Here is an 11,182-nt window from a genome sequence, read left to right on the forward strand (position 1 = left end):
GACACATGACTTTTTAGAGGTTTGGTTTATTTGTTTTTTATTGGTTTTTTGAGACGTTCACACAGTATATTTTAATCATTTTCAACCCTCCCCAACTGTTCCCAAATATATCCCTTTCCTATCCACCCAAATCTCTATCCTTTTTAAGCCCAACAAATCCAATTTGTTTTTCTCATATATTCTTAGATTTTTTGACCTTCTACTTATGTATGGTCAACTTACCAGGGACAATTTTAAGTCTTAAAGAAAACTGACTCTTCCTCTTCAAGAAACTACCAATTTCCAACAGCTCCTTTGTTTGGGGTGGGATTTCAACATATTTTCCCTTCTCTGTTGTTGAGATTTTTCTCTGAGCTTGCACAAGGATTGTGCATGTGACAATTGCTCTGACTTCTTATGTGCACCTATTGTATCTGTTACTTGTGTTTATTAACCACTTCTAGCTCTTACAGACTTTCTGTGCTTCCTGCTGCAATGATCCCTGGGCCTCTGGAGGAGAGGTGATTGATATAATGAACATTTTGTGAGCTTATTCTAAACCGCAGCCAGATGTAAACATCTGTGTGAATCACCATCTACTTCCAATAGACACATCCCTGATGAGATGTACTTGGACAAAATTCTTTAAATTGGGTTCATAAATAAAATGAATTAAAATTTATCTTTAGTTCTAGTTCAATGATCCAGTCTATCATTTCTGAAGGAATAAGTTGGTTGGTTTTTTTTGTTTGTTTGTTTATTTTGTTTTTGTTTTCAAGGCTGGTCTCCAACTCAGAGATATTCCTGCCTTGACTCCCAAGTGCTGGAATTAAAGGTATGCACCAACACTGCCCAGCCTTGCTTTGTTTGTTTGGTTTTTATTTCATTTGTGTGTGTGATGTTCTATGTGCAAGTACACATGTGTGCACATGTATGTGCAGGCATGTGTGCACATGTGTGCCTGAGTAGAGGCCAGATGCTCCTCAGCTAATGATCCCTAGATGTGATCCACTTTGATTTCATTATTTTTTTTTTAATTTTCTAACAGAGAGTCTTCCATTGACCTGGAACTAACTAATCTGACTGGCAAGTGATCCCCAAGGATCCATCTCTCCAGTGAGTGGATTACAAGCATATGTCCCCATCAGAGAGGCTTCCTTGGACTAAAGATGGGAATGAGTGTGAGACCCACAGGCCAACATTATGCAGAAACAGAGAGCCTAAATTGGATGTTTCCTTCAGGTCATAGCCTTTGGAGGCCAGGATACTCCACGACAGAGGGAGTAAAAGATTACAGAGTTCAGAGTGTGTTTAGGCCACCAGGAGAACATGGCCCAACAAATCAACTAAGCAGAGCTTATATGGTGCACACAAACTGAAGAGGCAAGCAGGAGACCTGCATGGGTCTGCACCAAGTCCTCTGCATAAATGTCATGACTGTTACTTTGGTGTTTTGTGGTACTTCTAACAATGGAGCACATCTGTCTCTGACTCTTTTGCCTGTTCCTGGGATACTTTTCCTCCTGATAGTTGTCTTGTTTAGCCTTGATATGATGGCTTTTGGGTTACTGTGTTGTATCTTGTTCTGTCCTGTTTAGCTACATCTCTTAGAGGCCTGTACTTTTCTGAACAAGAAACAGAGGAGAGCAGATATAGGGAGACAAGGGGTTATGGGGAGCTGGTAGAAGTAGAGGGAAGGGAAATTGTGGTCGAGAGAGATTGTATGAAAGAAGAATATATTTTCAAAAAAAGCAAAATATATTTTTAAAAACACATGTCACCATGCCTGGCTTATATTTATGTTTTTAAAATATAAGTTCTAGGGATTGGACTTGGGTGTCTTTCTTGATAGATGAGGAATTTATGGACTGAACTTCCTTACAGCACCATCCATTCAGTATTGAACTCACTCTAGTGTACAAAATCTTTCCTCTGCAGGGTATTCAGGGTCATCCCTGGCACGAAGACATAGTGATGACCTTCTCTTTATATTTCAGATCTGAGTTCCTCAATGAAGAGAGCCAACTTCACAGGGGTAAGGGAGTTTGTTTTCCAAGGTTTCTCCAATTTCCAAGAATACCAACCCACACTCTTTGTTGTCTTCTTTGTTCTGTACATCCTGACTCTGACTGGCAATGTCATCATTGTGACCATTATCCGTATTGACCACCACCTTCACACCCCCATGTATTTCTTCTTAAGTGTCCTTTCCACTTCAGAGACCTTCTATTCTCTGGTGATCATACCACGAATGCTTGGTAGCCTTGTGGGTCTAAGCCAAACAATCTCCCTGGAGTGCTGTGGGATGCAGCTCTATTTTTTCCTTGGATTTGGAATCACCAACTGTCTCCTGCTAGCAGTCATGGGTTATGATCGTTATGTGGCCATCTGCAACCCGCTCCGTTATAGCGTCATCATGAATTGGAGGGTGTGTGCCACTCTGGCATCTTCAGTCTGTGCCACGGGGTTCCTTCTCTCACTAGTTCAGGCTGTGTCCATTTTTAGGCTGCCCTTCTGCAACTCACTGATTGAACATTTCTTCTGTGATATCCGACCTATTCTGAATCTGGCATGCACAGTACCAGTCATCAATGACATCTTGACATTAGTTCTCACCCTCCTGGTAATCACAGTACCTGCCACCTTCATATCCATCTCCTATGTCCTTATTATTTCCACCATTCTCAAGATCTCTTCAGCTGGCGGGTGGAAAAAACCTTTTGCCACCTGCAGCTCCCACCTCACTGTGGTAGTGATCCATTACGGTTGTGCTTCCATTGTCTACTTCAAACCCAAGTCAGAGAACACCAGGGACCAGGACCAGCTGATCTCAGTGACTTACACTGTTATAACGCCTCTACTAAATCCTGTTGTGTATAGTCTGAGAAACAAAGAAGTCCAGGATGCTCTACGGAGAGTGATGGGGAGAAAATCATTATCATAGTTGTTAATTTACGTCCAAATAGTTTCGTCTTTTTCAAATTGAACACAATAGGTAAAATTATAAAGCTGTGGTCTCATGTGATTTGAAGTCTCATACGTCATAGCCAAGGCCAGGGCCAAGACCAAAGAAGAGCTGGGAGCCAGCCTTTAATAATTTTGTTTCATTTCCTCAACCTCTTTGTTAACATAATAAAAAACACAGGTCACTTGCAAGACCTGTGCACAGACAGCCATTGGCCCTACTCCAGAAGATAATTACAAGGTCAAAGTATGATCTTATGTTCATTTCAAGCTTAAATTTAAAGGAACCAATCTATTTCTCATTGAATTATAAACTACACATTAAACATTACTCAATGGAATATTCTCTTAATATAAATTAGATGCTTCAGCAAGTGGTGAGTAGGAAAAAAATGCACCGACATCTAACTGCCTTGTGTTCTAATAATATAAGCAAGGCAAAACTAAAGAGATCTTTTAAGCAATGGATTTGGAATCAACTAAAACTTCCCAGACAAACTATCTTCATAGAACTCCAAAGGAACTCTAGGTCTCCTATCTGCCACAGGTGGAACTCCTAATGAAGGGGAACTAAGTAAATGTCCTGGACAAGGAAAGGAACATTCAATGTAAGAACTTTCTAATTGGCAAAACATAGCCATGAGAGTCTGGTCATATCATCTGAATGCAAGTGACTTGGGCTATTCTTTGTTTCTTACGAAGAGAAGCCAGATGGAAGAGAGAGGTTTCTGGGGCTAATAATAAAAGCATCCTTCATAGGAAAAAGATTGTTTTAAGTCACAGAAAGGAAGAGTAGGTTCTAGAGGAAGAAGATTGCTGAGAATTCTGTAAAATTGGTGAATCAGGAAAGGTTAGGAAGAAATCTTCTGAGGACTCCCTGAGAGTTGAATCAATGTGTAATATAACATGGTGAGAAGGGCTAAGAGGAGCACAAGGAATTTAGAAAATGTCCTTCTAATTGAATTCCTTGTAAGCCAAGTTACCAAGCCAAGGAAAGGTATTAGGTGAGAATTCCAGCCAGGAAAACTCCTTTGTGTAATAAATCAGAAGATACCATTACCACGGAATAATTGAGCTATGTAAATAGTTAGGAATTCTGACAGGAAGACTTCTATAAAAACTCAATTAACTGAGTTAGAAATGAAATGATAACAATTTACTCATTCTTACTTCAAAAAATGTAAAAGAAAAGAACAGTGAAGGTAAGTTTTAAATTTAATTTGCAAGAAAAATAAGTGATGAATAAAATTTAGTAATTGGAAGGCATAATTATTGAGCAACTCAAAGTATTTTATTACACTGAGAAATTAACTTCAATAACCACCAAGAATACTTGAGTACACATTATTTTCTTTGTTAAATGTTGTCAAAGTACAGAAATATCAAATAAAATAGGCAAAGCTGTTGTGCATGTGATATGCTATGTATGTACGTAAATAAATCTTAAAAAGTTCCAACCTTCCATCTGTATGGTCATTCAGAACTCCTAATATTCCTGATGGAGGAAAAAATTACCTAAAGTTTTTATGCAAATCTAGTCAGTCAATGATGAGTAATCCAGTTTGGGTAATGAAAGATATTTGAGTTCTGCTCTTTGCTTTCTTTCTGCTTATCCTCACAAGGTCTTGGAGTAAATCTAGTCTCAGAAACGTTTCCTATCCTGAAGGAAAAGGAACCTTATCCTTGCTCATTTCTACTCCTGTTTGGAGGATTTCAGGAAGATACATGACCAACAGTGAACCTTGGTGTCATGCATTGAGAGGACTTTGGTGTTCCCATGTGCATTCTCTGTGTGCTTCCTGCACTTCATGTCTTTCTTGTGGCCAGTCAGAGGTTGCTCTATGTCCACCATCCCTCCATCACCTTTGTATAGTCTTCAACTGTTCAGCTGCGTTTGTGGTCCTGTGATGTAGTGAACTAGAGTCAAATTGGCATCCCCAAAGCATCCACCTAACACCTCACTACCTAACCCTCCCTGCCAGGGTTCAAGTCGTTCAGAGAGACTGCTCTGGAAAGTGAGGAACACTTTCCTCTTTCAATGACTCCTGTCTGTCCTTGATGAAGGCATCACAGTTTAGCTGGGGGTGGGGATGAGAGTCTGCTCCCCCAGTATCCCACTAACTGCAAGGCTGTCTTCTTTAAAGGTTGTATATCTTTATGTTATTCAAACCCTGAATTTGTCTCAGCCCCACAGTTAACATTATGTTTCACACATAGAATATATTAGTGCTCAGATTTTGGTATTCAAAATCATTCTCTCCAAAGTAAAAGAGGCTTTCTATTCTAGAAGAGTTTGCTAAACTTAAAACCTCTTTCAGTTTCAATACAAATTTTTCAGTTATGAGTTCTTACAAGTCTTTTAAAAGGCAGTTGACTTCCCCTCTGGATTCTTCTGATCTTTCCCCAGGGCAAGTAACGTCACCTAGAACAATGTGGAATAATGATAACAGTTTGAAAAGAGAAGCATTAGGTTGCCACTCACAAAATTTCTATCCAGAGATTTTTTTGATTTGTTTGTTTTTTGTTTTTGTATTTGTTTTCATTTTGAAATTCAGAAATCATTTACTTTAGATTTACTCAGAACCTTCAAGAAAAAAAAGCTCCCTGTCATAAGCTCACTGCCCTCAAACAGAAAATCCCATTGTAAAAGTATAACTTTTCAGTAGTATAGTTCTCCTTCAGAATGGAGTTTGAGGCTCCCTTCCTGGAGGTTAATTCTGTCTGCCAGCTACATCTCCATCCAATCTGTAAAATGAGGTTTTTCCATCTTCCTTGTGGGAAAGATGGCCTTTTCCTGTGTCTGCACATTTCTAGCTCGACAGAATAGTCAATACAATCATTGGGTTGACAGAGATTTATTTTCCTGCTTAAAAAAAAAAAGGAGAATCAGAAAAAAAAAAAAAAAAAAAAAAAAAAAAAAAAAAAAAAAAAACTTAAAATACAGGGTCTCTATTCAGTGGGTCCTCCACAACAAACAATAAAAGCCATAGGTGTGAGGAGGGGAGCTATAAGGACCAAGTGCATGATGGGGATGGGATGGAGAAGGTGGGGATTATTTGAGGTTGTCTTAGTGAAGAAAAGCAGTCTGTCTATCCATGGTCACATTCCAGAAAGAGTATCTTCGAACTGTTTCCCAAGTATTATCTAAGTACATGTAGTAACTGATATGTTTTTGTGACATTTGAAAAGATGACTGTCTTTTCAGAATTGTTGGTTAGATCTACCCATTAGCACAGGCCTCATTTTCCTGAAGAAGGGCATTAGTCTAGAAATACCTAGTATAAAATTGCATAATGGTCACCTTCCCCTGCTTCCCTGCTCTTGTCTGAAGTGTCAAGTTAACCTGACAGTGGGCAATTTTATTCCTTGCCTCCTACTATTTCAAGAATATTCTCTTTTAATCCAGAAAATGTATATAATTGTCTAAGCACTTTTTCATTTTCTCTTTATTTAACAAATATATCTTGATTACAGTTACCCCTTCCTCTACTCCTCCCAGTTCCTCCCCAGTCTCCCTCACATCTGGTTCTCTTCCCTTTCTGTCTCTTATTAGGAAAGAACAAGCTACTAAGAGACAATCCAACAGAACCATAAAAAATATAAGATTTAAAAAAATCTTTGACATCAAGTTGAACAAGGCAAACCAACAGAAGAAAACATGCCCAAAGTGGTCACATGAATCAGATATCTACTCATTAACACCTTCCGGTGTAGTGGGAAGCGGCGGGCTGCGTTCCCGCTGCCCAGTTCCCAGCAACCGGCTAGCTTTATCCGAAATAATTACACGGAAACTGTATTCTTTTAAACACTGCCTGGCCCATTATCTGTAGCCTCTTATTGGCTATTTCTCATATCTTGCTTTAACCCATATTTCGTAATCTGGGTAGCACCACGAGGTGTGGCTTACCAGGAGAGATCTTAACCTGCGTCCATCTCGGAGAGGAGAAGCATGGAGACTCACTATGGTGACTGCCTGAAGCGTCTCCCCAACTCTACTTCCTTGTTCCCACAATTCTGTTCTGTCTACTCCACCTACCTAATTTTCTGTCTCTTAAAGGGCCAAGGCAGTTTTCTTTATTAATTAACCAATGAAAGAAACATAGACAGATAACTCTCCTCCATCATTCCGGGGTCTCACAAAAATACTAAACTGAAAGCTATGATATATATGCAGAGAACCCGGGATAGACCCATTCATGCCCTGTGCTTGTGCTTCTGTCTCTGTGAGTTCATCGGAGGTTTGCTCAGTTGGCTTAGAGGACCTTATTTTACTGCTGCATCTCCAGCTTTACACTCTTTCTGCCTCCTCTTCTCTGGGTTGTCTGAGTTCTGAGAGGAAAGAACTGATGGGGACTTCCCATTTAGCGCTGTGCATGTCAGGTTCATGCTTTTTGCATAATGGCCATAGTAAACTCAGTCTTATCACAGTTGATTTCCTCACTGATAACTCCTATTTGCCTTTAAATATTGACATTTCTTAAGAGTCAAAATTTTTTCATGATAACATTTTTAGTGATAAACTATTTTTTATCTCACTTCAAACTGAAACAACTTATATTCTAGGAATCTTGATATAGCCACAAAATTTCAATTCTAGCACATTTTTGTAGTCATTTAATTAGTCAACAGCATTTACACCCATAAATTTTAAAATTTTAGTCATACATTCTCATTCTTCTTTGGGTTTTTTTGGTTGTTATTTATATCATTTCATACAAATTTTAAAAGCAACATGTTCGACTTATTCTTCTCAGAACACAAAGCACACAAGCAAACTAAATTCTGATGGCAATTCATTGAAAGTCCATTGCATTGACAAATAAGGTTATAAAAGTTTATTTAATAATTTTGATTCTCACTTATCATTAAAAAATTATTTTTCCTATTAAAAATAGGGTCTTTATTGAGCCAGCAATTTTCACATGTCTTTACATTGTTTTAACTGTGTTCATTTTGCACTGTAATCTGTGCTGCTTTCTGTGTTGATTTTATTATGTAAGGCATACAGTGCAGATGAGGAATATTTTTTCTTCACAAATGTTCAGTTGCTTTGGGCCAGTTGTTGCTAAAGATTTTTTGTGGGACTGAGCTTGCACCTTTGTGGGATGTCAATCAAGCAGTTATGTGTGGATCAACTTCTGGGTTGTCTGTATTACTGCTGTGACTCGGGTCCGGTTTCTAGCAGTTCCTCTCTCTGTGAACTAAACAGGAATTCTTCTCACTTTTCTGTTCCTTCTCCAAACACTCTGCTTAGCCCAAGGGTTATGGTTTTTTTAATCCACATTTTGTAACAAGTTCTTCCATGTCTACAAAAGTCTCACTGAGATGGGAATTCCATCAAATGCACAAATCAATCTCATGTATGGTCTTTCTGCCTCGGTAATCTCAGTAATGTTTTGAGTTTTCGGATTGTAAGACAATTATCTTCCATTATGTAGTTTTTATCTAATTTTTCACACATAATTTTATACATGTTTTGTTAACTGTAATTTATACTTAGGTAATTAATTTTCCTTGGAGAAAGTATAAGTGATTTTCTTTTGTACGTCTATTGTGGCTGTGGATGCATGAGAACCCCTCTGGGTAGCTCTGGCTAGCCTTGAATTCAGTATATATCTCAGGCTAGCCTTGTACGCATGGTCTTTCTGCCTCAGTATCCCAAATGCAGAAATTATAGGCAATGCCTCTACGTTTGGCTGCTATTATGTTTAAAATTTTTATTTCATATGCTTATTACTAATCTGCCAAAACAGAATTGAATTTTTATATTTTGATAATATATGCTTTGGTTTTTCTTAATTTAGTTACACGAAGAGTTTGTTATATCTTACTTCTATAGATATTCTGAGATTTTTAGAAATACAAATAAACATATGTGAAAAGAGAGAAGGTGTTTTTCTCCCTTTCTCATTTATATTCCTTTTATTTAATTTCATTGCCTATTTGAATGACTAGAATTTCTGCAATTATGTTAAATATGTATGATGGTAGCTATAGTTTTTAAAAATATGATCTTTATCAAGCTGAGGTAATTACCATGTATTCTTAGCTTATATGCAGTTTTTCTTATAAATGAGTGGTGGGTTTTGTTAAAAGCTTTCACTATACCCAGTTCTATAATCACAAAATTTCCTGTTTAAAATGCTAATGTGATGAACACCAATGCTTGGTGTTTTAAAATTGATCTAGCTTTACATTCCTGGAATAAGTCCAGGATGGTCTATAATTCATTTTATGCACCATTGGATTTGTAATAATTTTTCTATTGTTTTGCTAATATTCTGCTGAAGATACTTTTTCTGTAAGGCACAAGACAAAATCTTCAGATGAATTAGTTTGTCTTTCAAGCTTCTGAAATTGCTAACATAAAGTTACTCATACTATTTTTGCATTATCTTATCATAGCTGATGGAGTTATTTCTTCCTTATTCATGGTATTTTTGACTTGTATCTTTTCCCATTTATTTTTGTCACAAAACTGACATTAAAACAATTAAAACATAGATATTTACCAGTTTAATTGATTATTTATCAAGAACTTCTTAAAGTTTTTTCTATTAGTTTTTTTTCTCTTTTCTCCAGGTTTTTAAAAGTTTATTTATTTTTTGCTTCTGTTCATTATTTTGTTTTTTCCTCCCTTTTAATGTTGGAACCTGCCTGCCTTCTGCATTTCTAGCTTTTTCGTGTAGCCATTCATCTCATTGATTTCTTTCCTGCTAAAATGTTCATTTCAACATCATAATTCCTTTCTGAATCACTGCTTTAGGTGTGTTCACATGATATAGCATGCTGAATTTTTTATTTCCATTTTCTATTTAATTTTTTTTCCATGGGACTTTTAAAAGTATGTTGTTTGACTTCCATGTTTTTTAGCTACCCCGGTTGAGTTTCTGTTATTGATAGACAGTTTATATCCTGGATATTTTTCTGTAATGTTAGGAAATGCTGATTACTATGCCAATGTTTTATTTTAGCAGACACTCACCAGGTTTTTTTCTCCTAATTTTGTGAGTTATGGTTCTAGTGATATTTTAACTTTCAAGGCATTTTCTGATGTTTTGGTCTGCTTGTCTCCTCTGGTTTTTGTTGGAGGGACTCCCCATGTACCCTCCTTATTTACTCTTACTCTTCCAATCAACGGTTTGCATAACAGCCAGTTATCTTATAAATATTATACCTCTCCCCAGTTAAACTCGTCTAAAATAGTCCCATTACATACAATAAATGTTTCCTCATGACGGCCCATGAAATGTTTGGTCTTTTCAATTGATATTTTTCATTTATTGTTTTGGAACTTCATAATGCATATACTATATCTACATCATATGACGTCTGTTATCTGTGTTTCCCCCATCCCACTCCTGGGGAACCCCTTCTTCCCAACAAATACTCTTCCTTCTTTCATGTGTTCCTATCCAAGTCACATGCTGAGCTAAATTAGAATTATGAGCATACGGGTATACTAACTACAACATGGACCACTTCTTAGTAGCTACACCACTGTAGAAACTAACTTCTCTTTTCCAACCAACCATAACTGCCAATAGCTCTTCAGGGAGGGCAGTGCCTCATCGGCACCTCCTCCATCCCTGCCGGAGCATTAGCTGGCTCAGCCTTGTGTAAGCATTGCATATTGTAACTATAGCTGCTGGCAGTTCATCAATGCACCAGCCTTGTCGTTTAAAACATAACTTCTCTCCAGCCTCCAGTTTCTACACTATTTCCACACTCCTCTTCCACAGAGTTTCCTGGATCTTGCAGTAGTCCCCATTTTGGGGACAAGCATCATTAATTCCCAACATATTGATAAGTTATGAGTTTCTGCATTATCCACTGCAAAAAAAAAAAAAAAGCTTTTCTAGACAAGGCTAAGGGAGGCAGTTATCTATTTCCCTAGGAAACTTTTGGGCCTGGGTTTGGTTCCCAGAACTGTATACATTGAAAGAGTGGCGGCACATGCCTGAAATGTCAGTGGTCAGGAGATGGAGGCAAGAGGACCAGAAGTTTAAGATACTTTAAACTAAGAAGTGAGTTCAAAGGCAGTCTGGGATATAGGAGGTCATTTCAGAAGAAAAACAGAAGCAGTTTGTGTTTGACTGTTGGGGAACTTCAATGACAAGAGACTGAGGAAAAGAAGAAAGAACACCTGGGAGGAATCAAGAGAAACAAAAAAGCATCTGTCCTGACTTAGCATGAGCAAAGTTTTCAAGAGGGAAAATTTGATCATCTGTGTCAAATA

General features: G+C 37.7%; 1 protein-coding gene across 1 annotated transcript; it reads left to right on the forward strand.

Annotated features, from left to right (window-relative positions):
- The first annotated feature begins 1,990 nt into the window (after positions 1-1,990).
- On the forward strand, positions 1,991-2,923 carry LOC119827590 (olfactory receptor 10J1-like). Its single transcript, XM_038349393.1, has one exon. It carries the CDS (start codon positions 1,991-1,993, stop codon positions 2,921-2,923), a length of 933 nt encoding a protein of 310 aa, XP_038205321.1.
- The last annotated feature ends 8,259 nt before the right edge of the window (positions 2,924-11,182 follow it).

Source organism: Arvicola amphibius, chromosome 12 (assembly GCF_903992535.2).
Source record: "Arvicola amphibius chromosome 12, mArvAmp1.2, whole genome shotgun sequence".
NCBI classification, from domain to species: domain Eukaryota; kingdom Metazoa; phylum Chordata; class Mammalia; order Rodentia; family Cricetidae; genus Arvicola; species Arvicola amphibius.